General features: G+C 40.1%; 1 protein-coding gene and 1 pseudogene across 7 annotated transcripts in view; both read right to left on the bottom strand.

The window, feature by feature from the left end:
- Positions 1–27,108, bottom strand: part of LOC144280955 (tetratricopeptide repeat protein 39B pseudogene) — a 55,868-nt pseudogene that overhangs the window by 21,887 nt on the left and 6,873 nt on the right. For 3 of the 4 annotated variants that reach the window (XR_013349406.1, XR_013349404.1, XR_013349405.1), the window contains one exon: positions 16,204–18,362. The product of XR_013349406.1 is annotated as a tetratricopeptide repeat protein 39B pseudogene, transcript variant X3 (transcript). Of the gene's footprint in view, positions 1–16,203; positions 18,363–27,108 lie in introns of those variants that run through there. The other variant, XR_013349407.1, reaches the window with a different exon arrangement.
- Positions 467–16,054, bottom strand: GEMIN6 (gem nuclear organelle associated protein 6). Of its 3 annotated transcripts, none has more exons than XM_077843569.1 (4): positions 15,018–16,054; positions 7,423–7,578; positions 6,090–6,221; positions 467–3,636 (listed from the first exon to the last, which is right to left on the bottom strand). In XM_077843569.1, the coding sequence occupies exons 2-4, from the start codon at positions 7,470–7,472 to the stop codon at positions 3,261–3,263; spliced, it is 558 nt and encodes a 185-aa protein (XP_077699695.1). In that variant the 5' UTR covers positions 7,473–7,578; positions 15,018–16,054; the 3' UTR covers positions 467–3,260. The 3 variants fall into 3 exon arrangements, with proteins under 3 accessions (XP_077699695.1, XP_077699694.1, XP_077699696.1); XM_077843568.1 differs by lacking the exons at positions 7,423–7,578; positions 15,018–16,054 and adding exons at positions 6,597–6,735; positions 6,944–7,083; XM_077843570.1 differs by lacking the exons at positions 7,423–7,578; positions 15,018–16,054 and adding an exon at positions 7,003–7,094.

Below are 27,108 nucleotides of genomic sequence, written 5' to 3' on the forward strand. Positions count from 1 at the left end.
GGGAAGGGAAAAGAAATGTGTGGGAAATTATCAGAAAGGGAGACAGAATATAAAGACTCCTAACTCTGGGAAATGAACTAGGGGTGGTGGAAGGGGAGGAGGGCGGGGGGGGGTGAATGGGTGACGGGCACTGAGGGGGACACTTGACGGGATGAGCACTGGGTGTTATTCTGTATGTTGGTAAATTGAACACCAATAAAAAATTAATTTATTAAATAAAAATAAATAAAAATTTGTTGTTAAGATACCTTTATTAAAAAAAATAGTGGGGCACCTGATGTCTCAGTCAGAAGAGCATGTGACTCTTGATCTCAAGGTCATGAGTTCAAGCCCCACACTGGATGTAGAAAGGAGTTAAAAAAAAAAAAAAGAACTTAGAAAAACAGTAACTTCACCGTGGAGAAACTTGACAAACAACACCTTCACCAAATGATCAGTTAACATCACCAGAAATGGGACAAACCAGTTTTATGTGCCTCCCAAAATGATTTATTGAAAATACACTATCATTTCTAGGGTATTCCTACCCAAAAACATCATACCAAATTACAACAAAAGGAAACATCAGACAAACTCAAATTGAGGGTCATTCCACAAAATAAATATCAATGTCCCATTAAATCAAAGAAAGACTGAGGAACTATTCCAGATTAAAGGAAGGGACATGACTGAACATGATACATTGTCCAAATTTTAAAACTCATTTTGTGGGGGTTTTTTGGTTTTTTGCAATACAGGACGTTGAGATTATATGGATAAAGTGTGTATTAAATCACAGCACTGTATCAATGTTACTATTCTGATTTCGATGGCTGTACTGTGGTTATTTAAGAGAATGTCATTTTTCCATCATGTCCATGATTTACTCTCAAACAGTTCAGGGGGATAAAATGAACACACACACATAGACAATACAAATGTGGTAAAATGTTAACATCTGCTGAGAGAAGAATATATGAGACTTGTTTGTTCTGTTCTTGCAAAGTTCCTATAAATCTGAAATTACATTAAAACAAGCTAAAAGCAGTGCATGTATGCTGTAGTTACATAATTAGTGTGTAATTGCATGGGAGTAAATATTAGAAATACAAATAGATTTGACAAAATGATAAGAATATGAGGTTTCCATGGCAGAGCCAGATCATTTACCCTCTTGGGCACTCAGGTTTTGTTCACAGGTGCATTGTTTAAACAATCGGAGGACTCAGTTGCCAAGAAACAGTCTTTCTCCCAGCTCACTAGCCTGACAGCAAACAAATCTACCAATACCAGTGCACCTGTCCTTGGACCAAGGCGCAATTTCCTACATGGCTTCTCTCATCTCAAGGTCTCCCCGTATTTTGCCAAAATCATTTCCACACTAAATTTCTTATTCTGCATCTCCTATTTGCTTTTCCAAGACATTCCAAGACTTGAACGAGGTCTTAGTCACAAGGAGAAAGGCTATGCACTAAATCCCTTTAGGATCATGGGAACTTTAAAGTTGTGAAGGAAGGACTTTGTTTCCCCCAAAGTTCCTGAATTACTTTTGCAATCATGGCCCGAGACAGGTAGCATTACCATTATCTGGGAGTTTGTTAGAAATTTAAATGCCTGGGCCCCAACTTGGACCTACTGAGCCAGAGTCTGCTGGGGGTAGGGTCCTGCAATGTTTTAACAAGCTCTCTGGCTGATTCTGGTGCTTGCTCAAGTGTGAGGAGTGTGAGGCTACATCCTGTCATTAGACAACTAGGCAGAGAAATAGCTGTTACTGAGCTGCATTCAAAGACCCCCTAAAACCTGAATATATTTTTTTAAGATTCTATTTATTCATGAGAGACATCAGAAGACGGAGGAGAAACAGGCTCATGCAGAGCCTGATGTGGGACTTGATCCCAGGACTCCAGGATCACAACCTGAGTGGAAGGCAGACACTCAACCACTGAGCCACCCAGGCGTCCCTAAAACCTGAATATCTTGAAGTCTTTCTTCCAAAAGGTACCGCTTCTCTTTTCTTTTGAATAAGGGGCGTATGTGGGAACTGAAAGGGCTGTGTGCACAGATGATCCCTGAGGACAGACCAGGGAGCAGTGAGTGAGGCTGCCCTGTAGCAGCGCACATGGCCTATCCAGTTCCAAACTGCCTTGGAAGTCTGCTCCAAGCTCTGGCATATCAGGCTGCTTCAAGGATTTCCTAGGGCAGACTTTCTGTAAAGGGCTCTATTTTTCTGTAAATACAAGCCATATAGTTTGTCACAATATTCAAATCTGCCATCATGACTCAAAAACAGGCACGGAAGATACGTAAACTGGTGGGTACGCTGTGTGCCAGTAAAGCCTACCAAATGGAGGCAGCAGGCTGCATTCGCCCCAAGGTCTCAAAGTCTGCTGACCCGTGTCCTCGGGAATCAGAGGCCTGGGGTTCTAAACTGATGTGAAAACCCCGAGGTCACTCTAGACCTGTCCCTGAGAACACCCTCAAATGACAATCTGAGATACCGCCCTAGGTTTCTAGGCCAGAAACCTCCATATCGAGCCCTGGCCCCTGCCTGGCTTCCACGGGGTAGGGCCAGCTCTGGTGAAGCATGTTCCTGCATCTCTCCCTCCAGGAAAGCCTGACCCGGGAATGCGGTACGGGCAGAAAGCAGCATGGGCCGAAAGCCTTGGTCAAATCCACCAAGCACAGGAACCACGTTTCAGTTCAGCGCAAAATACTCGTGATGCTTACCTTTTTTTTTTTTTTTAGAGGTATCAGCCAGTGCTCACTTTGAAAGGCTTTAAAAGTTATATAGCTTATGTGTTAAGATTTTACAAGTAGTTGAAACTTTCAAGCTTCAAACAAAAAAGCACATATTCCGCTATATTCTGATTCAAAAGCTATTTCATCCTTACACAATAAATAATTATTTTAAAATGGACACATCCAGTTAGTGCAAGGGACTTAACATCTTATATTGAATCAAACGTGTTGCATTTCTTTCAAATACATTTCTTGCCTAACAAAACCCGAGGTGTGCTGCCACCTGTGCAGAGTCTTGCAATTCTAATGTTCTTGTGCTATTGTTTCATGTGATGCTATCCCTGCCATAGTTCCCTTATTTATTAGCACTCATAATCCACATCTTTGATTTTAACAAAACAATGGAGAACACACACACACACACAAACACACTTGTGTGCCTCTGAAATCTTGTAATATCATGGATTTAACATTCAAAACATTTTATGAAGGAATAAAAACGAAGTGTTATTTCAGTCGATGCATCCATAGGTCTTGGCCTCTCATTGGGAAGCTGCAAGATGTCCTTGAATAAGATCCTGAACACGGGACAGAATAATCTCATTAGGACTGCTGCAATTTTCTGGACCATAGGGTGGTTCTATTGTCAGAACCCCAGCCACACACAAAGTCCTTCGTGAATCTCCCTGCTCAGTGATGGGGATGTGGTTCTTCTCGAGCCATTTCTTTAGGCTGTTCTTTCTCTTCTCCAGATCCTCAGGGCTGTAGGCCTTGCAGTCTCCAGACATGAACAAATGTTTCAGCTTCTCTCTCACTCCATGGTCCCCTTCGTTCACAGTTTCAACAGTCTGCACAGCATGGCCCATAATTCCAGTCACAGACATGCTGCCATCTTCCAGGAAGTTCACCAGGACAATACTTCGGAGGGAAAGTTAAGTTCAGAGCAGATTTGCAAAAGAAAAACCCAAAGGCCCATAAAACTGTGGAAGAAGCAATGGAATGAGAGGCATCACCAGCCCCAATAGGCAATTACAAATAGGAAATAAGAACTTCCCTGTTTAAAATTAATCCCCTCACTACCAAACGTTTATAAATACTCATTCAATAAGTATTCACTGGGCAGCCTGGGTGGCTCAGTGGTTTAGAGCCGCCTTCAAACCAGGGCGTGATCCTGGAGTCCCGGGATCGAGTCCCACATCAGGCTCCCTGCATGGAGCCTGCTTCTCCCTCTGCCTGTGTCTCTGACTTTCTCTCTCTCCTCTCTCTCCCTGTGTCTCTCATGAATAAATAAATCTTAAAAAAAAAAAGAAGTATTCACTGAGAATCCTACATATCTAGACTTTTTTGTCTAGCCTAAAACCAATCATTGGGGGATGCAGTTAAAGCACTGAAGAATTATAAATGGCTTAAATGTGTATCAGAAAGAAAGAAAGGGTACAGACTTAATTTTAGAGTTAAACAACTGAAGAACTCGCCTTCAAAGCCGACCAAAGAAAATAACAAAGCACAAAATTGACGAAATAGAAAACAAAAGAGTTAATAACATGATCATCAAAGCCAAATGTTGGTTCTTAAAACATGTAAAATTCACAAAACTCAGGCAAGATTAATTAGAACAGGAAAAAAAAGACACATACAAATAATGTTAGAAAGAAGGCAGCAAAGATTGGCAGTTTAAAGTATCAGGAACAAATTTATGCCAATAGTCTCGAAAACTAAAACAGAAAACTTCCTAGAAAATATAAATTTCTACTTCTGAGAAAATATAAATTTCTACTTCCTGTGGAGGGGGGGAAAAAGGCCCAATTTTACCAACAAATTATATACAATTTTCAAAGTTTAAACATTTTTTCTAAGATTTTATTTTTAATTAATCTCCACACCCAATCGGAGCTTGAACTCACAATCCCAAAATCAAGAGTTGCATGCTCCACCGACTAAGCCAGCCAGGCACCCCAAGGTTCAAACATTTCTTTTTTTTTTTTTTTTTTTCTTTTTTTTGTTTTTTTTTTTTTGGTTCAAACATTTCTGACCTGACCAAATTCTTGTAGACACTTTAAAAGGACTGTACCTTAACTCGTTTAATAAGGCTAATATAATCTTGATACCAAAAGCAGAGAAGATGATTAAAAATATAAAAACTACAAGCTCATCTCACTCATCAATACAAATGCAAAACTCCTAACTAAACAAAATATATGATGTGATGTGAATTTCACTTGTGTGGTCCTCTTCCCAAAGTCTATAATCCCAGGCTATTTATGAGAAACCATCACACAAATCCAAGTTGAGAGATGTTCTACGAAATACCTCACCAGAACTCTTCAAAAGTGTCAATGTCATGAAAAACATGGAATAACTGAGAAATTGTCACAGTTCAGAGGAGACTAAGGACACAAGACGATTAAATGTTATATGGGATCCTACATTGGATCCTGGAACAGAAAAAGGCAAACAATTAGTGGAAAAACTGTTAAAAGCCAAATGATTGCAGTTTAGTTAATGTAATTTTAGTTCTGAGGAATGTACCATGGTTGGGTAAGATGCCAACAATTAGGGGAGGCTGGGTAGATGGGTCCTCTCTGCACTCTTTTCTGTAAATCTAAAATCATTCCAAAATAAAGCGTGTGTCTGTGTATCACCACCTTTAAAGTAGTCATGCAAAAAACAAATCTGATCCTAATCAAACCAGTTTATATGAAATGATATGAATACCAGTTTATAGGAAATATGGAGGCTAAGAGACCATGTTAAACTACACCATGATAATACAATAAGCTAAATCCAGAATGTGTTCAATTCTGTAAGACAAATGATTCCATTTCTTCAACAAATAAATGACACGGAAAACTAAAAAAAGAGAAAGTGCAAAGTCCTAGCTTAAGATACTTAGACCGCATTAATAAACCAATTAAAGAGATATTTTGAGACAACCAGGCAAACCTAAAAACAGACTGTTAATAATAAAGTTATTATTACTTTTGCTTAGTATTATGTTGTTGTGGTCGTTAAAAAGTCCTCATCTGCTAAAAGATAAAAAGGTATTTGTGAACAAAAGTATGCATCTGCAACTGGCTTAAAGATATTTAGAAGGGGAAAGTAAGGCTAGTGTCTGTTAAACTATTCCCTCTACATTCATGGATGTTTGAGATTTTCTAATAAAAATGTAGTAATAAGTGTTTCCCTTCTACAAAGCTGGCTGGTCTGCCAAGGTAATCCATTGTTAGAACAACACTTGGATTCAAAGGCAATACAGTTCTTAGGTGTGAATAACTAGCCTTTCATTTATCTACTTCCTTAAATTGGACATGACATATGGGCCGCACAGAGGGGTGTCATCAGGATTTCAGGGAAGGAGGACCCATACTCACTTGGCAGAAACGGGGTCTGTGGTTAAAACCCATCCTTTATACTCCTTCTCACTGGCTGTCACTCTGACTTCTTTGTACGTGTAATCTTGCCATTCTAAGGGGCCTTTCTTCATCCATTCATTCATGGCTGATCTAAAAGCATCACCAGTTCGGGTTAACATAGATGTTCCACTCAAGCAATGCCTTGCCCCTAATCTCCATCCTAGAGATAGAGCGCATCTGTGATTTGCCTCACGGTCCCTAACAGGAAAATAGCTTATCAGCTATTTCACAACCCAGTCTGAAAACTAAGGAGACCCCGGGTTGCCACGGGGCCCAGCCTCGGGTAACTCATCTGGCTTCCTCGTTCTGGCCCATCCCCCACTGCCATGCGCGATCGCCTTCACCCCGGCTTCGAACTCCGGTCGGCAGGGGCTCAAACAAACAATTTAACTCTGCTCTCCTGCGATCAAAGGAGCTCACCCATCACCGTCAGCCACAACTGAGAAAGAAAACGTTGACACCCACCCACTAGCGCTCTCTAGCTGTTTCTCCGCTGGATTTGACCATTTCCTAGTAGTCCGGAGGCTGCACCAACCCGGGGGCAGCAGCAAAGGCTCTAGAGCGAGGCACATTCCGTAGCCCCGCTTGCAGCTGCATGACGCTTAGAACGGTGCTCAAGGGATCCCTGGGTGGCACAGCGGTTTGGCGCCTGCCTTTGGCCCAGGGTGCGATCCTGGAGACCCGGGATCGAGTCCCACATCGGGCTCCCGGTGCATGGAGCCTGCTTCTCCCTCTGCCTGTGTCTCTGCCTCTCTCTCTCTCTCTCTCTCTCTGTGACTATCATAAATAAATAAATTTAAAAAAAAAAAAAAAGAACGGTGCTCAAACCTGGTGCTACTTAATCGTTTAAACCCACAAACGAGAGAAATACCAGGTAGAACTCCCAGCAGCGCCGAGCACGCAGCAACCACGCGGAGAGGAAGGAGGCACTCCGGCCCCGCCCACCTGAGCCCCGCCCACCTGAGCCCAGCGTGCTTTGCGCCGCAACGTCACTTCCTTCCCCCAGAATTCTCTGCTTTGTAGTCCTTGGTCATACCTAGAGGTCTGAGAGGCGCCAAGTGTGGGGGAATAAAGGCCAGGTGCGGGGTGCCGGCAGCGCCTGAGGTGGTTTTGTTTTTTTTTTTTTTTTTTTAAGATTTATTCATTCATTCATGAGAGACAGAGAGAGAGACACACACACAGGCAGAGGGAGAAGCAGGCTCCACGCAGGGAGCCCAACGCGGGACCGATCCCGGGACTCCAGGACCACGCCCTGGGCCAAAGGCAGGCGCTAAACCGCTGCGCCACCCACCTGAGGTTTTTGTATGGTGATAATAAGGCTCCTTGTTCCCCTAGAACCATCCCTCTTCGTTCTCACGATGGACATTTCAACCTTTTTTTTTTTTTTTTTCAACCTTTTGTTTTTAAAGAGGAGACGTCTCCTTCCAGTTTCTCGTTGACAGTATTCCTGGAAATGAAAGTGCTTTGGAGAAGAGCGATAGAGGCAAGATCTTTGGTTGGTTGGTTGGTTGGTGTAAGGCAATTAATACGTCTGCTCCTTTGGGATGTGCCCTTGCTACAGTCCTACTGAAGGTACAGAAGCCAGAAACAAAAAGCACAGGATTGGCATGAATTCCACCTAGCAGACCACTGACTAGTGCCCTACTCACTAGGAAAGACCCGGCCTCTCCTCTAACTCCTCACCCAACCGCCCCCTCCCCGTGGAAAAGTGCAAAAGACTCGCTTCTGCCGCAGATTTCTGTTCTGGTATGCAGTTGGCTCCTGGCATGGTCCAGATAAAGTGTGATCCGGAAAGTGGTACATGGTGTTAAATGTTGAGTTTCTGCCAATGTGAACGCCAGAGGAGATTTACAAAAACTGAATTAGAGGACTCTCAAACCACAATGTAGAAAACATTGAAAATTAGCCAGCTTTTCCGTTACAACTTGGGATTTGAGTTCACAAAATCCTTGCAGTATATTGTGTCTTATTGCCATCATTTCAAATAATCCTTTGGCAGCCTTCACTTGTTGAGTGATTGGCTAATTATATTAATGTGGCTTTAGTAGACTCAGATTATGCCGGTTGAGTCCTCTGTAAATCTACAAAGAGCTAATATAAATACCAATCGGGGGTGTCTGGCTGGCTCATTCGGAAAAGCACGCAACTCTTGATCATCAGGTAGTGAGCCCAAGCCCCATGTTGGGCATAGAGATTACTTAAATCAAAAACATAAATAAATACCAGTTGTTATACTGTGAAGTTGAATATATGACTTCATAAAAATTCAGTCCAAAAGAGCTTCAACCAATTGTGACAACTAGTCATTGGGATTTTAAGCCTTCTATCTGTACTGCAGAATCAAAGACTTTGGAAGCTAGTTTCAAACTTAAATGACACCCTTTTAAATTGATAAGACTAGGGCAATTTCTTCCCCTTCTCTTCCCCCCTCCTACATGAAGAATCATTCCCAGCATCTGATGATGTGAGTCACTGGCTGACAACAGGCTGAGCCAAGCCCACTCCCTAATGCAGGGTTACAGAAAGACCCTCTCCTGTAGTCCACCCTCAACAAGTTCAGATGTACCATTTCCTTTCCCCTGTCACCCCTTACCCTTGGTCCCCCTGGGGCCTCCCTTAGACCAAGTGATGTTCCTTCTCTTACATTTTCCACTTTCCTCCCTCCCTTCCCCTTCCCTCTCACTCCATCTCCTTTCTAATGTCTACCTCCCCCTCAAACCTTCACACATACACACTTAACTCTTTCCTCTGCCAAGTGCAAAATTGCTTATTCTAGATTTTGGAGTACATTTTGTTTAATTTTAGCAAGACAAGTTTGTTTTTTAAAGTAATCTCTAGGGATCCCTGGGTGGCGCAATGGTTTGGCGCCTGCCTTTGGCCCAGGGCGCGATCCTGGAGACCTGGGATCGAATCCCACGTCGGGCTCCCGGTGCATGGAGCCTGCTTCTCCCTCTGCCTGTGTCTCTGCCTCTCTCTCTCTGTGACTATCATAAATAAATAAAAATTAAAAAAAAAAAAAAAAAAGAAACTTTAAAGTAATCTCTAGGGCAGCCCAGGTGGCTCATTGGTTTAGCGCCACCTTCAGCCCAGGGCCTGATCCTGGAGACCCGTGATCGAGTGCCACATCAGGCTCCCTGCATGGAGCCTGCATCTCCCTCTGCCTGTGTCTCTGCCTCTCTGTCTCTGTTCCTCTCATTAATAAATAAAATCTTTAAAAAAATAATCTCTACACACAACATGGGGTTTGAACTCACCACCCTGTTTAAGAATTGCATGCTCTACCAACTGAGCCAGCAAGGTGCCCCAGCAAGAAACTTTTCTTAAAAGAACCTTTTCTTAACTGCCCTGAAGAAAATTAGAAGTTTTAAAAAAAAAAGTTGTCAGTAGTTTTAGCACTGTTCTTTATCATGGTGCAAAGATAAACCTGCTCTGCCTGGCTAGACTATCACAATTTTATTCACATTGTTGACTATAATAGTAGGTAGATAAAGAATGTACTTATCATGGAAAAAAAACAGAAGAGTAGGTAGAAAATGAGTGGGAGTGGGATAGATATTTGCTGAGTATATTTCATGCAAGGGAAGATCAGAAAAAAAAAAACAACTCCGGTCATTTTGGCCCCAATTTTTTTTAATGTTCTGTTTTTTTCATTTATTCAACAAGTAGAACCCACTAAAAGTGTCTATTCTTTATTTCTATATTTATTCATCAATCATATATTGTGTAGCTATACATGCTACACTTTCTGTTAAGTAGAAATTCAAAAACATTTTATTTTATTTTTTTTTTAATTTTTATTTATTTATGATAGTCCCAGAGAGAGAGAGAGAGAGAGGCAGAGACATAGGCAGAGGGAGAAGCAGGCTCCATGCACCGGGAGCCCGATGTGGGATTCGATCCCGGGTCTCCAGGATCGCGCCCTGGGCCAAAGGCAGGCGCCAAACCGCTGCGCCACCCAGGGATCCCTCAAAAGCATTTTAAAAATGTCTTGCCTTTGGGAAGCTGATGTCTCCTTGTACTTGTAAATGAGTAAGCTGTCATTCTACCTGGAGGTGGTAATAAATGGGAAGGGTTGGGGAAGAAGTTCTTAGAGAAAAGCTTCCTAAAGAGGTAGCCCTTGAACTTGATTTATAGGTAATGAACCAACTGCAAAAAATTCTGTGTCTATAGGACACAGAACCTTACCAAAGGAGGTGTAGATGGGAGTGAAAAGCAGTAGACAGGGAGTTTTAGCAACCTTGGTTTCAATTTGGTTAAATCTGTAATGTCCTGGTAAACTGGTTCTCCTGGGGAAAAAAGGGGCTTGATTTGTACTATTTGCTGATTTCTAAGGTGTAAATATTCCCACCGTATCTGATTTCAAGGTACCAATGTTTTAAACAACTGTCTCAAAAAATTCCTCAGTATTTAACAATGGGCTATTTTGAGACAGTTTAAGCTGGTTCCTGCACACCACTGACTGTGTTCCTACCAGCTTTATGACTTTGGATGTCATTTGCCTCTTAGATTTCAGTTTCCTCATTTATAAATGAAAATGTGGGATTAGATGACCTAGCATCCTGTCAGCAATAAATTTTCATGACTAAGCCATACACAGTCACTGTGAACCTCTAAGGGTAGGGGTCACGTCTGTTGTATTTACTACTGTATCTCCCACCTTTACCACATTGCCTGGCATATAGTAGGTGCTCAATTTTCATTCAACTGAATTTTCATTTCTTAGGCAGTTACATATCACCTAATATGTGCCAGGCACTACTTTAAGAACTTTCAAATATTAACTCAAAATGAGTTCTACATTATAGTTATACTATACAAAGAGAATGGAAAGAATTTGAGTGATAGAATAACGTGATTAAATCAGTGAATTAGAGGGACGCCTGGGTGGCTCAGCGGTTGAGCATCTGCCTTCGACTCAGGGTGTGATCCTGGGGTCCGGGATCAAGTCCCACATCGGGCTCCCTGCAGGGAGCCTGCTTCTCTCTCTGCCTATGTCTCTGCCTCAGTCTCTATCTCTCGTCAATAAATACATAAAATCTTTAAATAAATCAGTGTATTAGAAAGGATGCAGATAAATTAGACAATAGAGGTGGAGAAAAACGGGGAAGTACAGAGTATATATACACAGCATGAAACTTTATGTAAAATGTAGCCTCTCTATCCAAACAAAGCAGTGGTATCAGGACAAAAAAAATTTCCAGAATCACCTTCCAAATGGAAATCGGATTTAGGGAGGCAGTGTCTCTAAGTCGATTAGTTATCTGCTTTGACCAGCACTTCCGAGGCCTACCCAGAGGGGACATTTTACAACCTCAGAGAAAATTGGTTTCCCTAGTAGTAGAGTGAAGATAGGATTGTTTTCCCTGGATTAAAAAATGTTTTGAGTAGACTTTGTGAACTCTAAAGCACCAAACACATGTAAGGCATGAAGGTTTGGCAAACTGCTTCTGTAATTGTTTTTCAAATATGCTCAGATAAAAAAAAAAAAAAATATGCTCAGATAATATCTTTAGGCTGGCTAAAAATCGGTGCTATTTTTTTCATTGAGTTCCTCTTAGTCAATGACATAATCTAAGTGGTATGAATATACATGTTTTACATAGATTTTATTTTGTTTTGAAAAAAAAAGCGGGATTAACTATTTTTATTTTTCCCTGGACTTGCCTTGGAACAACACAAGATATTGACTGCTGAGCTAAAAATTAGTGCAGTGGTCCAGACAGGAAATAATAAAGTCCTAGCCTAAGCTGATAGCAGTGAAAATGAAAAAGGAGAAAAAAGGAGTAGAATCAACAAATATTTCAAAGGAAAAATCAACAGGATTTAGTGATTAATTGGACTGGGGCAGGGCATGTTGAGAACTTTGATCCTTTAACAAAGCTTTTCTCTGTTCTTCATTCATAATCCCTTCCTCTTTTTCTCAGGATCTCAGGCCTCCAAATAGTTACTATGTTTACCAAATCAGGTAAGAAATTTCTCCCCAGAATAAAAAATGCTTCAATAATACTTTGTGTTTATGGCACAGGAAGGCAACAGTGAGGTCTCTCCTCCAAGCTTTTTTTTTTTAATATTTTATTTATTTATTCATGAGAAACACATGGGGGGGTGGGCAGGCAGAGACACAGGCAGAGGGAGAAGCAGGCTCCATGCAGGGAGCCCAACATGGGACTCGATCCTGGGTCCCCAGAATCAGGCCCTGGGCCAAAGGCAGCACTAAACCGCTGAGCCACTGGGCCACCCTCCTCCAAGCTTTTATAAATTAACCCTAAATGTTAAGTAAAATGGTATGGTTCAATCTGTGATTCGTTTGTACAAAGAGACCATCTATAGCCTGGATCACTAGAGAAGGTGGGGATGACCAAAATTCGAAACTAAGTGACCTGGTTGTACTCTCGTGGAAGCAGGACTGGAATGGGATTTTATGTTAGTAAACGGAAACTTATTATACCCTACTGGGGCTTTCGGTACCCCAGGGTTGGCAGCAGAAGGCATAGAAGAAAGGTCAGTAAGCACAAGATTGGGAGGTATTTCTGAGAGACCCTGGATCTGCAAGGTAGGGACTTTCCAGAAATATATACATATTGTGGGGAACAGATGCTTCATCAGGTCTCACGCTGGCCTGGAATAGACATTCCTAAAACTATCGGCTTCATATTCTGATTCCACCCTCACCGCTGCCTTATGACTCCTCCCTGCTGGTTTTCTAGGTACAGTGTTGTTGTTTTTTTTTTTTTTTTTTTAAGATTTTATTTATTTATTCATAGAGATGCAGAGAGAGAGAGAGAGAGAGGCAGAGGGAGAAGCAGGCTCCATGCAGAGAGCGTGACGTGACGTGGGACTCAATCCAGGGTCTCCAGGATCACACCCGCGGCTGCAGACAGCGCTAAGCCGCTGCGCCACCGGGGCTGCCCTAGGTACAGTGTTTATCAAGAGAGGTGGTTCTTGAGAAGAAAACATGAGCACTTTCTAGTCAGTAAGAAGGAATAGACCAGCAATCACAAATTAGGCATCCTATCGGGACGTGCAGATAGTTTAATATCTGCACAGTTTAAAATCTTTTAAAATTATTATTTTTTAATTTGAAAGCTTTTAGATGGGTTTCCTCTGTCTTCTTCACAGCTAGTTTCTACCACCCTTATTGTTTTTCCATTCATCTGCTTTATATTGTTTACATTAACTGCCTGATCCCACAGGAAACTGAGTTTGCAACTCTGGAATAGTCCCTAGTATAAAAAAATAAATTAGCAAAGCAAATTATATCTTAATCTCTTGTGAATCTGACTGGTAAGAATCAGCCCTGATGTGTCTAGTCAACCCTTGGGCAGTTAAGGGTGAGAAAGCAGGGCTATGAATAGCAATTTCACCAAGGAAATGCCAATTTCAAGATTTCCTGTTGGAGCCCCAGAGTCTTCTCCAGGTGATTCCTTGATCTCATTGTTGCCTTGTTCCCTTTTCAGCTGTACCCTTCTCATACCATTTTGTAGTCTTCTAATTTACATATGTGTTGTGGCAGTTACTGTGGGTTTGGGTCACTTAACAGTCCTTTTTCACGACCTCCTAATGAGGCTGGAAAGCTCCAACTCAATCTTCAGCTTCCCTTGCAGGTAGAAGTGGCCATATGAAGATTCCTGGCCAATGAGATATATATGGAAATTCCTGGTCCGTTCTGAAATAAAAAGGCAAAGCCTCCTCAGAAGGAGAAAGCCTTTTTTGCTTCTTAACCATTCGTCTTCCAGCTTGCCTGGTTTGGACATAAGGCCCAGAGATGAGGTAGCCTCTTTCCACTGTGTAAGGAGAAAAGCATGGGAAGACTGGCATGCCAAGCAGAAAAATAAGAGCCATACCAGACCTGAGCTATCTACCTTCAGATTTCTTGTGTTTGAGACAAATTCCTACCTGTCTAAGCAACTGTTTTTAGTGTTGCCACCCCAACAAAATCCTCTTCTAACTTGTCTCCCTAATAAAGTCCTCAGGAGAGAGAACATACTTTATATCCTAAATACCCTGTTCAGTGCTGCAAATGGTAGGCATTCAACATGTGTTTATTTAACCAATTAATAAATTTACTCTTGGAAGAAGCTGGGACAAAACACAAAACCATAATTTAGGCAGTTTCTTTTTTTTTTTTAAATGGTGTTTTTTTTTTTTTTAAGATTTTATTATTTATTTATTCATGAGAGACAGAGAGAGCGAGCGAGGGAGGCACAGACAGAGGGAGAAGCAGGCTCCATGCAGGGAGCCTGATATGGGACTGGATTCCCAGGACCCCAGGGTCACGCCCTGGGCCAAAGGCAGCACTAAACCACTGAGCCACCCGGGCTGCCCAATTTAGGCAGTTACTTATTTCATAAGTGACCAAGATCAACTAAAATAGAAAAAGCAAAGTAACAGGTCAAGCTTCAGATTGGGAAAGCAGTAACAAGGGCACCTTTGCTTTTTCTGAGGAAATAATTTAAATCTTCTGCACTGGGTAACAATGTATTCTTCTTCTTCTTACTATTAGTAAGAAGAGTAGTAGTAATAATACATGTGTATTAACTCAATCTTAATTAACCCAGAAAAAAACATGAACTAGGATCTATTATCCCTGCTTTATAGCCAGGGGACACTGAGGCGCAGAGGCCCAAGAGCATATGGCTAGCTAATGTGGGAGCAGGGGTACCAATCCAGGCCATCAGCCCAGAGCCTGCCCTCTTAACCACTTTACCCTACTGATTAAATAATGGAGAAAACTTAAGCACAGGTCTTCACCTGACAGTCTATTTTTAGTTAAGGAGAAATGTGCTTTTCAAAGTAAAACATTTTAAATCTGAAATCCTAGCTCCTCATTGTGATCCAGTCAATTGCTTGGATGCCCAAAACATTAACATAACGTGTTTCACTCACCTGTTTTAGCAAACCAGACTTTCCCAGCAAGGTCTGTTTCCAAGGGTGACTTTCCAAGGGAGGATACACCCAGCCAGATTTAATGGTCTGGAAATTAAATGGTCTAGGTACTGATTTTACCCCCAAGGCAGGTAAAGCAATATCCCATTCGTACAGCTGCCGTTTACTCTCAGATTAGCTCACTAACAATGGCAACTGGATAGATGCAAGGGTTTAATTATGTTGTCACTTCTTAACACCCTAGGGAGGGTCGCTAAGGGAGTGCCAGCAGTAATTCAAGCCTCCATGGGCTTAGTCTTTTTTCTTGCCTAGTGAATATCCTCCCTGGCTTCTTCCACTTCTCTACAAAGGGTTTGCTTGTGTGTGTGTGTGTGTGTGTGTGTGTGTGTGTAAGGGGGGCCTTTTCTTTTCTACCCTGTGACAAATTATAGACCCCTATTTGAGCTTCCTAGTGAAAAAGGTAAAATAGACTACTGGTGAAAGGTAAAGTAGACGTGGGGAAAAATATCTTCTCTGGTATAAAAAGCCAATAGAATTTACTATAAAAGAGAAAAGTATTCAGAGTCCATGCTGTTAGGTACATCATTGTTTTGAAATGTCAGTAAGACCTTAAGGGTTTTTTTCTTTCTTTTAACAGTAAAAACATTTATAGGGCACTGGGATTCCTGGTGTAGCTTCTTTTCCTATTTTATTTGCAAGTGTATATATATAATCAAGTGAGATGTTAAAAAAATATTTTTTGAGTTTTTGAAAATGTTATCTAACATAATTGAAAAATTCATAACATAGAAGAGAGAGTAGATTTTATAATGTACAGTTGGCCCTTGAACAACATGGGTTTGAATTATGTGGGTTCACTTATACATGGACTTTTTTTTGATATGGTACTGTGTACTATAAACGTATTTTCTCTTATTATTTTCTTAATAATTTTTCTCTAGCTTACTTTAGTATAAAAACAGTATGTAATACATGCAACACACAAAATATATGTTAATTGACAGTTTTTGTTATTGATAATGCTTCTAGTCAACAGTAGGCTACTAGTGGTTAAGTTTTGGGGGAGTCAAAAGTTATACACAGATTTTTGACTGCACATAGGTCAGCACCCATAATCTCTGTGTTGTTCAAGGGTCAACTGTACATTATTTGCCTTTTCTTTTTCAAGAAAATGTGCATCACTCCATTTGCCAGTCTAAGACATTCCATTTTATAGGTAAGGAGAGGGAAAGAGGGAAAAGTAATGGCCAATTCCTTTCTTGTTACTGATCAGATTCTTAGCAGCTGCCTCTTCTTGGATTTCTTCAACAAAGAAATAATTTTTTGACTGCTAATTACCTTGCTGATTGCAGATACTTCACTCATAATAAACAAAACCACACTTTGTTTGGTTTGTGTCAAGACCATCGCTTTTCTTTAGCTATTTGTTCAAGAGCTATGTGAGTCCTAAACTGTAATCGGGCTTCCATGGAATAGTCTTTGTAGTTTTTTATGTTGTCTAGGTTTTTTGTTGCACTCTCATAATCTCCTTTTAGGTAGTGAAGAATTCCTAGTTCGTAATAAGTGTATGGCACCAAATAGTGGTCATATTTTAACAACTTCTCCTTTTGAATGACACGATTAAAGTAATGCTCAGCTGTCGAATATCTGCCTAAATGTTTCAGGCATAGACCTTTCAGTAAATTTAACAAACTTATGTCATCTGTGCCATACTCTTTATTTGGATTTTCTCGTAAAAGGTCTTCTCCTCTATTAATTATTGATAACCAGCTTGAAATAAGGTCTAGTTTTTTACTCATGACTCGGAAACCACTCCAGGCATAAATGAATTCCAGGATGGGCTGTGCAGTAAACCAGCCTGTAGTAGTGCCATAGTGCTGGCCCTTCTCAGCAACAAACTTTTCTATTGGCACAGAAGTTCCTAAAATTTTGATTCTCAGGCTATCCACTTTTAAGAAGAGAGAGTTTAGGTCCTCACTCTCTGATTTGACAGACTCAGAAGGAAGCAAGGCGAGTAGCATAGCTTTACTGTATACATATATTGCCTTGGACCACCTGCTCTTATGAGACAGTAGGTCAGCATAGTGGTAAGCCTGCTTCCAATTCCGCAGAAAAACATGGCACCACATGAGTTCCCAATAACAGAGGTGATGAAACTGCTTCCATTCATTTTGAATAAAAATGCATTGCTCTAATACTAACTGTGCATTTTTAAAATTTCCTTTCAGCATACTAAAACGTGCATGAAAAAATTTAAGTATGACACAGTTTGGAAATTTCTGGAGGTAGATTAGGAAGAGGTCCTCTACAGCAGAACTGTGACCCTTTTCAACACCAAAAGCTACAAAGATATAACTGTAATAAAAGAGTAGAGTTAGAACACTTAAGATATTGTTTATATGGGATTCAGATGCACTCTCATAAAGCAAAGTCAAGCCCACGTCTCTATCACCAGAATATCCAACAATATTGAGTAGTTTAAGGGTCTTTGGTGGCACAAGTGATAATATCAGATTGAATGCTCCAAGTCCAAATTTTACTCCTCCAACCAGATGTCTGTAGGTTTTGCTCTGGTTGTTAGGTATCTGTGTTAATACTTGTTGACAGTCTTTGTATATTTGATAACTTAACCCGATGTTGATTGCACTTTTAAGGAAAGCAAACATACTGTCGTCTTGTATAAATGTTACAGTGGATTTCAGAATCAAGCACTCAGCATAGCAGACTTCTGCATGCAATTCCTCTTCTTTGATAGCCTTTATTCCCTGTTTATTCACTAGATGAGAAAAACTTGTCATCCTAGATTTTCTTCGGAAACCATTGCAGGTTTTCAAAGCTTCCTTTGTGGTAGTCATTCCAATCTGTATATCCAGTGGGTCAAAAGTCAAGATGGCCTTAACAACCATAAGGATATTATAAATTAGAGCATGGTATATACTGTTTTTTGACCATGGATGAATAAGATCTATGGCCTCTTTGAATCTATTATTTAGAAATAAATACAATCCAGTTGTGCATTCTTCTAAGGAAGACATTAGATTCATTGTTGTTGCCACAGGGATAGTTTCATAGGCATCTTCAAATTTGTCCTCATCACTTTCTGCCTTACTTAGAGTAAATGATGTAAAGACATTCTCCTTATCATTTTCTCTTTTACTTAGAGTAAGTGACATATTTGCTTCCTTACTTTAGAGATGGGCAGTATCTGACAGGGAGTGATGTGGCCGCAATGAGGGTAGCTCCTGCTCTCCCAACTGAGCTCACTTCTTCTACAGCCTGAGGTGTCGCTGTTACAACGGAGGCAGACAAACTAATAGTGTGGGTGCAGCATTAGAATATTCTCATCTATGGCAGACAAGATGGGGAGGGGAGAGAAAGAATTTTATTTACTCATAAGAGGTATTTCTGAGAAATTCAAATCATTTGTAATATATAGAAAACATGTGAAGTAAATCCTTTATAAACAAAGAGTTCTTTCAGCAATAATACACATTTTCAGAAATGTTGATGGGGGAAGGCTTATTCCCTTTAAGAAATTTTTTTTTCTTTTTGTATAATTGATACACTCTCTATTCTCTGCCCCCCCACTCAGTTTTACTGAGAAAAAATTGACAAAACTGTAAGATATTTATTTTTTTTAATTTATTTATTCATTTATTTTTTTTAATTTATTTATTCATAGAGACAGAGAGAGAGAGAGGCAGAGACACAGGCAGAGGGAGAAGTCGGCATCATGCAGAGAACCTGATGTGGGACTCGACTCAGGGTCTCCAGGATCACGCCCTGGGCTACAGGCGGCGCTAAACCGCTGCGCCACCGGGGCTGCCCAAAACTGTAAGACATTTAAAGTATATAACATGATGGTCTAGGGGTGATAAGAACATTTTTCTACTTTCAGCAAATTTCAATTATACAATACAATGTTATCAACTATAGCCACCATGTCATATATTAGATACTTAGATCTCATTCATCTTATAACTGAAAGTTTGTATTCTTTTACCAGCTTCTCCCTATTTCTCCTATCCCCCCAATCCCTTGCTCTTAATGTTCCCATAAGGGGACTTTTCTGCTAGAGGAATACTCTGGGCTGACTTCTGGCTGGGAGCTGATAAAAAGACCTGGAAGAGTGTTGCTCTATCCCTTCTGAATTCCTCCTTTTGAATTGGCCTGAAACCAACAACCAGAAAGAGTTTGTTTTCTGCTCTCTAGCTGTGCCTGGGACCAGATGGGCAAAGGTTTAATTAGGGGGTGAAGCATCGGTGAGCCCAGTTGGCAGCACATCACGTCTTTTTTTTTTTTTTTAAGATTTTATTTATATATTCATGAGAGACACAGAGACACAGGCAGAGGGAGAAGCAGGCTCCCTGTGCAAGCCCGATATGGGACTCTGGGATCACACCCTAAACCGAAGGGCAGATGCTCAGCTACTGAGCCACCCAGGCGTCCTGGCAGCTCATCACATCTGAAACCACAGTAACTGTCAACTTAATCAAAAATCAACTTTGGGGTCCTTCAGCCTGACTCTTGCATCTATATTCCATTGGTTCTGAACTCAGACAGGAAAAGGCATGTTATTTATAGACCCTTAAGACTATATCCTCCTCCTCTAACTCTTGTATTCTCTCTTTAGATGATTAGTACTATCATCCACACTAGATCTCTCTCTTTTTTTTCCTCCTCCCATATCCATCAGTGACCAAATCCTGTCAGATCTACTTTGTTGAATGCAGTACCTCTCTGTTGTCCTCCAAATCACCCTGGACATTCTTCTTTAATGAGGTTATAATACGGTAAAATGGTATGATATGGTAAAATGCACAAACTGTTAAGTTAGACTGCTTAGGTTTGAATCCTGATTCTCCACTTGCTTGCCTTTACTGTGCTTCTGTTTCTCATCTGCAAATAGGGAATAATAATACTTCTACCAAAGAGTGTTGGGAGAATTAGGTAGATTAATATATGGAAAGCAGTCAGAACAGTACCTGGCATATAGTGTAAATACTCAATATATTATTTTATACAAATCCCCTCATATCCTGGCATATAGCAGGTGCTTGCCAAATTGTTTAATTTTTTTAAATTTAATTTAAATTTTTTTTTTTTTTTTTTGCCAAATTGTTTTAAATGACGTTTGGGATGCAGACTGCTGTGTGAGGAGTTTCATAGCTTTTGGCAATAGAAGTGGAGTCATTTTATCATTCTTTTGCTTAAAATGTTCTGTCTGAGATGTCTTCTTTACCTCTGTCCACTTGTCTACTTTTAAAAGATCACTCTAGCAGGGTGCCTGACTTGCTCCATTGGTAGAGCATGTGACTCTTGATCGCGGCGTTGTAAATTCAAGCTCCACATTGGGTGTAGAGATTACTTAAAAATGTAATCTCTTTGTTTTTGTTTTGTTTTTTTTTAAGGATCAGGGGCACATGGGTGGCTCAGTCCGTTAAACATCTGCCTTTGGCTCAGGTCACAATCCCAGAGTCCTGGGATCAAGACTCACATCAGGCTCCCTGCTCAACGGGGAGTCTGCTTCTCCTTCTGCCCCTCATGTTCCCTCCCTCTCTCTCAACAAAATAAAATGTTTTAAACAATTAAAATAAAAAAAATATCAGTCTAGTAAGAATGGATTAGGGAGCACTAATACTGAGCCAGGAAGATCAGTCGAGTAGGGGCTTGAGTAAGATAGAGAGGAAGCAGAGAGGGATACAGAGCACAAGTGTGGGGAGGAAAGCCTTGGATGAGATGAGAAAAACCTCTTACACTAACAGAGAAGAGCCTTCCTTTCTCTTATTCGTTTAATACAGATTGAATTGAGCCCCTTCAATATACTGAGCACTATTCTTGGTGCTAGGGATACAGCAATGAACAAAATAAAGACCTGGCTACCATGGAATTGGTTTTCTTAGGGGAGGGGCATTCTTGGCAGGGAGAAGGATGTTGTGATGTGGAGGAAAACACAAATGAATAAACAACATGTCAGCAGTTGATATATGCTATGAGGAAGACTAAAACAGATTAAGACAGAATAAGAAATTTAGAGAGTGATGGGGTATAAGGTACTTGGTATTTTATGTAGGGTAGTCAGAGAAGGCCTCCCCAATAAGGTGACATTTGAGGAGAGATATAGAAGATGTGAGAATCTCTTGATCTCTTCTTTCAGACTAAGATAAGTGAACATCCTATGTATTCCCATGATGCCTTGTGCTTACCTCTATACCAGCACTTGCTGGTATAAAATATATATATATTTTTAAACACTGGTCTTTTTTTTTTTTGCATCTTTTATATCTATCTTCATCATCAAGTATAATGACTGGCACTTAGTTATCAAACTAAATTAGCATTTATTAAATGGCTATGACAGTTTTCAATTTACATATACTAAGATAAATTCAAGATGAAGTAATCCTTTTACTTTTAAAACTATGATACTAAAAAATGTAACAACAAATACTACAAAGAATTGGTGTCCTTAATATAGTAAGAGTTCCTAGGGATCACTAAGCTAGGAAAAACACCCCAACAGAAAAATCAACAAAGGACGTAAATAAATTAATTACCAATAAGCATAATGTTGAATCTCATTATAAATAATAAAATGAAAAATTTTAAAATATCTCCATCTTAAAAATGAAATTTGGCAGATTAAAAAAATTCATCCAGGGATCCCTGGGTGGCGCAGCGGTTTAGCGCCTGCCTTTGGCCCAGGGCGCGATCCTGGAGACCCGGGATCGAATCCCACGTCGGGCTCCCGGTGCATGGAGCCTGCTTCTCCCTCTGCCTGTGTCTCTGCCTCTCTCTCTCTCTCTCTCTGTGACTATCATAAATAAATAAAAATTAAAAAAAAATTAAAAAAAAATTCATCCAGTGTTAATGAAGGTGCAGAAAACCAAATACCTTTGTGGACTTGTTGGTGGGTATACATAAGTGGCTGCAACCATTTTGGAGAGCTATTTGGCAACATGTTTTAAAAGCTTTTACATTTTTTTAAATGATCTATTTATTGTGGGGGGGAGGGACAAAGGGAGAGGGTGAGAATCCCAAGCAGACTCTTCTCTGAGCATGGAGTGGGACGGGGGCTTGAGATGGGGCTCAACGTGGGGCTTGTTGTGTTTGTTGTGGGGCTTAATCCCATGACCCTGAAATCATGACCTGAGCTGAAGGCAAAAATCAGTTGCTTAACTGACTAGGCCACCCATGTGCCCCAACATTTAAATTTTTTTTTATACTCTTTGACCAAGTAATTTTACTTATGGAATTATCCTAAGGTTATAATCAGGGATGTATATAAATATCTACAGAAGGTATATATACTTCAGCATTATTTATAATACAAAAATGAAAATCTAAATTTCTTACAACAGTGGATACTGATGGAATACTATCGCAAACATTATAATGTTGTAGACTATTTAATGACTTAAGAAATTGTTTATGGTATAATGTACTGTATTAGTTGGGGTTCTCCAGAGAAGCATAACCAATGCCAGGTATATACAAAATAATACATAAAATAAAGAACTGGCTCATGCAGATCTGGAGGCTGAGGAGTCTCAAGATCTGTAATTGGCAAGCTGCAGACCCAGGAGACCCCATGGTATAAATTCTAATCTGAAAGCCAGCAGGCTCAAAATCCAGGAAGAGCCAATTTTTCAAGTAGAGTCCTAAGGCAGGAAAAGACTGATGTTCTGGCTCAGACAGTCACACAGGAGGAATTCTATCTTGCTCAGTCTTTTGTTATGTTCTATTCAGGTCTTCAATTAATTGGATGAGGTCCATCCACATAGGGGAGTCAATCTGCTTTACTCAGTACTGCTTACTACTGATTCAAATGTTAATCTCATTCAAACACCCTCACAAACACATCCAGAATAATATTTGGCCAAATGTCTGGTCCTGTGGACCAGTCATGTTGACTCGTAAAATTAACCATCACATATACTAAGTAAAAAGAGAAGGTTTTTACAAAACTATATGATGTGATTTTTTTCCAAAGAAGTGATATATGCATAGGTAAAAATTGGAACTATAAATTTCAGATTATAATAATGATTATATCTGAGTGGTGGGATTATGGATAACATTTATATTCTTTTTTTTTTTAAGATTTTATTTATTTATTCATGATAGACAGAGAGAGAGAGGCAGAGACACAGGAGGGAGAAGCAGGCTCCATGCAGGGAGCCGGATGTGGGACTCGATCCCGGGACTCCAGGATTGCGCCCTGGGCCGAAGGCAGGCGCCAAACCGCTGAGCCACCCAGGGATCCCCGTATATTCTTTATTTAACAACATTCAGTAAATATTGAGCACCTACTATATAAGGACTATGCTATGAAATAGGCATAACCTAGTTAATGAAATAGAGTTGGACCCTGCCCTCACAAAATTCACAGCCTGGTATTTGTACTATTTATAATTTCCACAATCAATATGTTACTTATATTCGGGGGGGGGGAGAAGCCTATAATAGTTTTGCATGCTTATTTCATGTAACTCTCACAACTGGATGAAGTGGGTATTATTGTCATTTCTCTTTTATGTATGGGGAAACTGAGTCTAAGTGAAGTTAAGTGACTTGCCCAAAATCATAGTTGATGTATGTATGGAGAACAGGATTCAAACCCAGGTGGTTGGACTGCAGAGCTGACAGTCATAGTCAACAGTATAACATGAGCTAACTTATTTATTTAATCTTATTTTTTAATTTTTAAAAATTTATTTAATCTCTACATCCAATGTGGGGCTCAAATTCACAACCCAAAGATCAGAAGTCACATGTTTTTCTGCCTGAGCCAGCCAGGCTCCCCAAACTTCTTTCTTTTAAAAGATGTCATTTGGCAATTATTTATTTATCTATAGCAGTGAACATGACATATTTTATTGGGAAAGTTAAGCCATGTAGGATTATTTGGCAATTATTTATCTGTAGCAGTGAACATGACATATTTTATTGGGAAAGTTAAGCCATGTAGGATTATTGTTGTTTTTTTCATTCTGCTTTCTATATTTTCCATTTTCTATAGCAAAAGTAAATTATTTTTATAACTTAAGAAAGTTTTTGCATTCTGAATTTAATATTACATGGATAATTAATAATCTTTTAAAAAAGATTTTATTGGGCAGCCCCGGTGGCTCAGCGGTTTAGCGCTGCCTTCGGCCCAGGGCCTGATCCTGGAGACTCAGGATTTTATTTATTTGAGAGAGAGAGAGAGAGAGAGAGCACAGAGGGAGAGGGAGAAGCTGACTCCCTGCTGAGCAGAGAGCCCAACGTGGAGCCCAATCCCAAGACCCCAAGATCATGACCTGAGCCAAAGGCAGATGCTTAACTAACTGAGCCACCTAGGCACCCCTGGATACTTAATAACCTTATCCATATAATCCAGTGGAATAATTTAGCTAAGTACAGAAGAACATACAACATTGCTGTCCAAAATAACTCAAAATTTTGAATTGTATTATTAGCTTTGAATCATTTTTCAAAGTATACTTGAATGTATATTACATGAATGAATACAAATGAAACAACCAATGTCTAAAACATGTAAGTGATTTGTCTAAAACCAAGTAGTAAATTGCAGAGACAGTATTCAATTTCAAGTCTTCTAAGTCCCAGGTCATTGCTCTTTTCATGAACTCAGACTATATTCATCAAAGAGGTAGGTGGAAGGCCTTGGGCAAATCATTTAACTTCTCTGATTCTAGGAAGTGATATATTTAAGCTAAGCTTTTAACTATGAGTAGGACTTTCATAGGTAGGATTGTTCACAGGAACAGTCAAGGAATATTAATATTATAAGGATAAGAATAGCATAAGGAAAGGGGCAGAGGTCTGTTAAAAAATGAGCAGCTTGGGGACGCCTAGATGGCTCCGCGGTTGAGCATCTGCCTTTGGCTCAGGGCGTGATCCCAGGATCTGGGATCAAGTCCCATACTGGGCTCCCTGCAGGGAGCCTGCTTCTCCCTCTGCCTATGTCTCTGCCTCTTTCTGTGTGTCTCTCATGAATAAATAAAAATTTAAAAATCTTAAAAACTAACAAACAGGGGGAATCCCTGCGTGGCTCAGAGGTTTAGCGCCTGTCTTCACCCCAGGGCGTGATCCTGGAGTCCCAGGGTTGAGTTGCGCGCCCCTGTTGGGCTCCCTGCTTCTCCCTCTGCCATGTCTCTGCCTCTCTCTCTCTCTCTCTGTGTGTCTCTCGTGAATAAAGAAATAAAATCTTAAAAAAAAAAAAAAGAGCAGTTTGCTTTGATTTTAAAGTGAAAAAAAGAGTTAACATATGTAAAACACTTAGTATAGTGTCTGGCACATAGTAAATACTCAGCAAATACTAACATTAGTAAGATAATTGGAGGCTAGAAACCTCTTTTAATATGAGAAAAATGAGGCCCAGAAAGTTTGTAACATATATAAAATAATATGATTATTTAGTAATAAAGATGGGAACATATGTTGCCTTACTTCTGAACTCAATACTTTTTCCAGTTCACCATATTCATGTTGGAATATGGCTGTAACCACAGATTGAGACAGTGATTATGGACTGTGGGGAATCATACTCCATACCAATGAGGTGAAAATTGCTGGGACCAGTTTTCCAAAGAAAGAACAGTCACAAAGGTGCCCATACCCAATACGATCTCAAAATTATATACTAATTGGGGTGCCTGGCTGGCTCAGTCATGTGACCCTGTGAGTCTTGATCATCAGGGTCATGAGTTAAAGCCCCATGTTGGGCATGGCGCCTAGTTAAAATTTAAAAATAAAATTTAAAAATTACATACTAATTATAAATGTTGTATTTGAATTAGTGAAAAGTTAAAGGATATTTTTGAATAATTAAATTTTATATATTCTAAAGTTTGTGTGTGTGTGCAGGGGGCAGTATATAGGATATAAAAGTGTTTAATTCAGGAAACAACCTAGGGCAGCTCGGGGCTCAGCAGTTTAACGCCGCCTTCGGCTCAGGGTGTGAACCTGGGGTCCCAGGATCAAGTCCCACATCAGGCTCCCTGCATGGAGCCTGCTACTCCCTCTGCCTGTGTCTCTGCCTCTTTCTCTATGTGTCTCTCATGAATAAATACATAAAATCTTAAAAAAAAAAAAAAAAAAGAAGGAAACAACCTATTGCTAAATTGACCCTCAAATATTTAGTGTATATAATTGCCGATTTAACCGCACTCCTGACAAAAATAGCATGTTGTTTTAATTTGCATTTTTAGTAAGGACAGACAATTTTTTCGTTGGGGAGCCTTTTTTCTTGTCTGTTTCTGTGGGGTTTTTTTTCCTACTTTTTACTGGGTGAAGTCTTTTTTTTTTTTTTTTTTTTTAAGTAAGCTGTATGCCCAAAGTGGGGCTTGAAGTCAAGATCCTGAGATCAAGAGTCAGAGGTTCTACTGACTGAGCTAGCTAGGCACCCTATCAGACTTGGTTCTTAACTAGAGATTCCATAGTCTTGGATTTGGGGAACTAGGTAGATCTGAAAAATACTGGAGGATGGAGGGTACAAACTTTTTCTATCAAGAAAACATGAAGAGGAGTGCCTAGTTGGCTCGGTCAGAGAAGAATGCTGACTTTTGATCTCAGGGTGGTGGGTTTGAGTTCCACATTGGGTGTAGAGATTATTAAAACCAAACAAACTTAAAAGAAAACATGAGATTTAAAAAAATTACTGTTAGCATCCTTTCATTAAAAGGGGCAGCACTATATGTTGGCAAATTGAATTTAAATTTAAAAACAGAACCACCTAGGGATCCCTGGGTGGCGCAGCAGTTTAGCGCCTGCCTTTGGCCCAGGGCGCGATCCTGGAGACCCGGGATCGAATCCCATGTCCGGCTCCCGGTGCATGGAGCCTGCTTCTCCCTCTGCCTGTGTCTCTGCCTCTCTCTCTCTCTGTGTGACTATCATAAAAAAATTAAAAAAATAAATAAAAATAAAAACAGAACCACCTAAAAAAGAGGGGGGGGGGGCAGAGGAACATTAAAAAAATAAGATAAAAAAAAGATAAATGAATAAATAAATAAATACGACATATTCACAGAATAAAAGATGGTTCTTCCCAAGAAAGAGTGGTTGGAATAGTAACTATTTTTATGGA

The sequence above is a fragment of the Canis aureus genome, chromosome 12, assembly GCF_053574225.1.
Source record: "Canis aureus isolate CA01 chromosome 12, VMU_Caureus_v.1.0, whole genome shotgun sequence".
Taxonomy (NCBI): domain Eukaryota; kingdom Metazoa; phylum Chordata; class Mammalia; order Carnivora; family Canidae; genus Canis; species Canis aureus.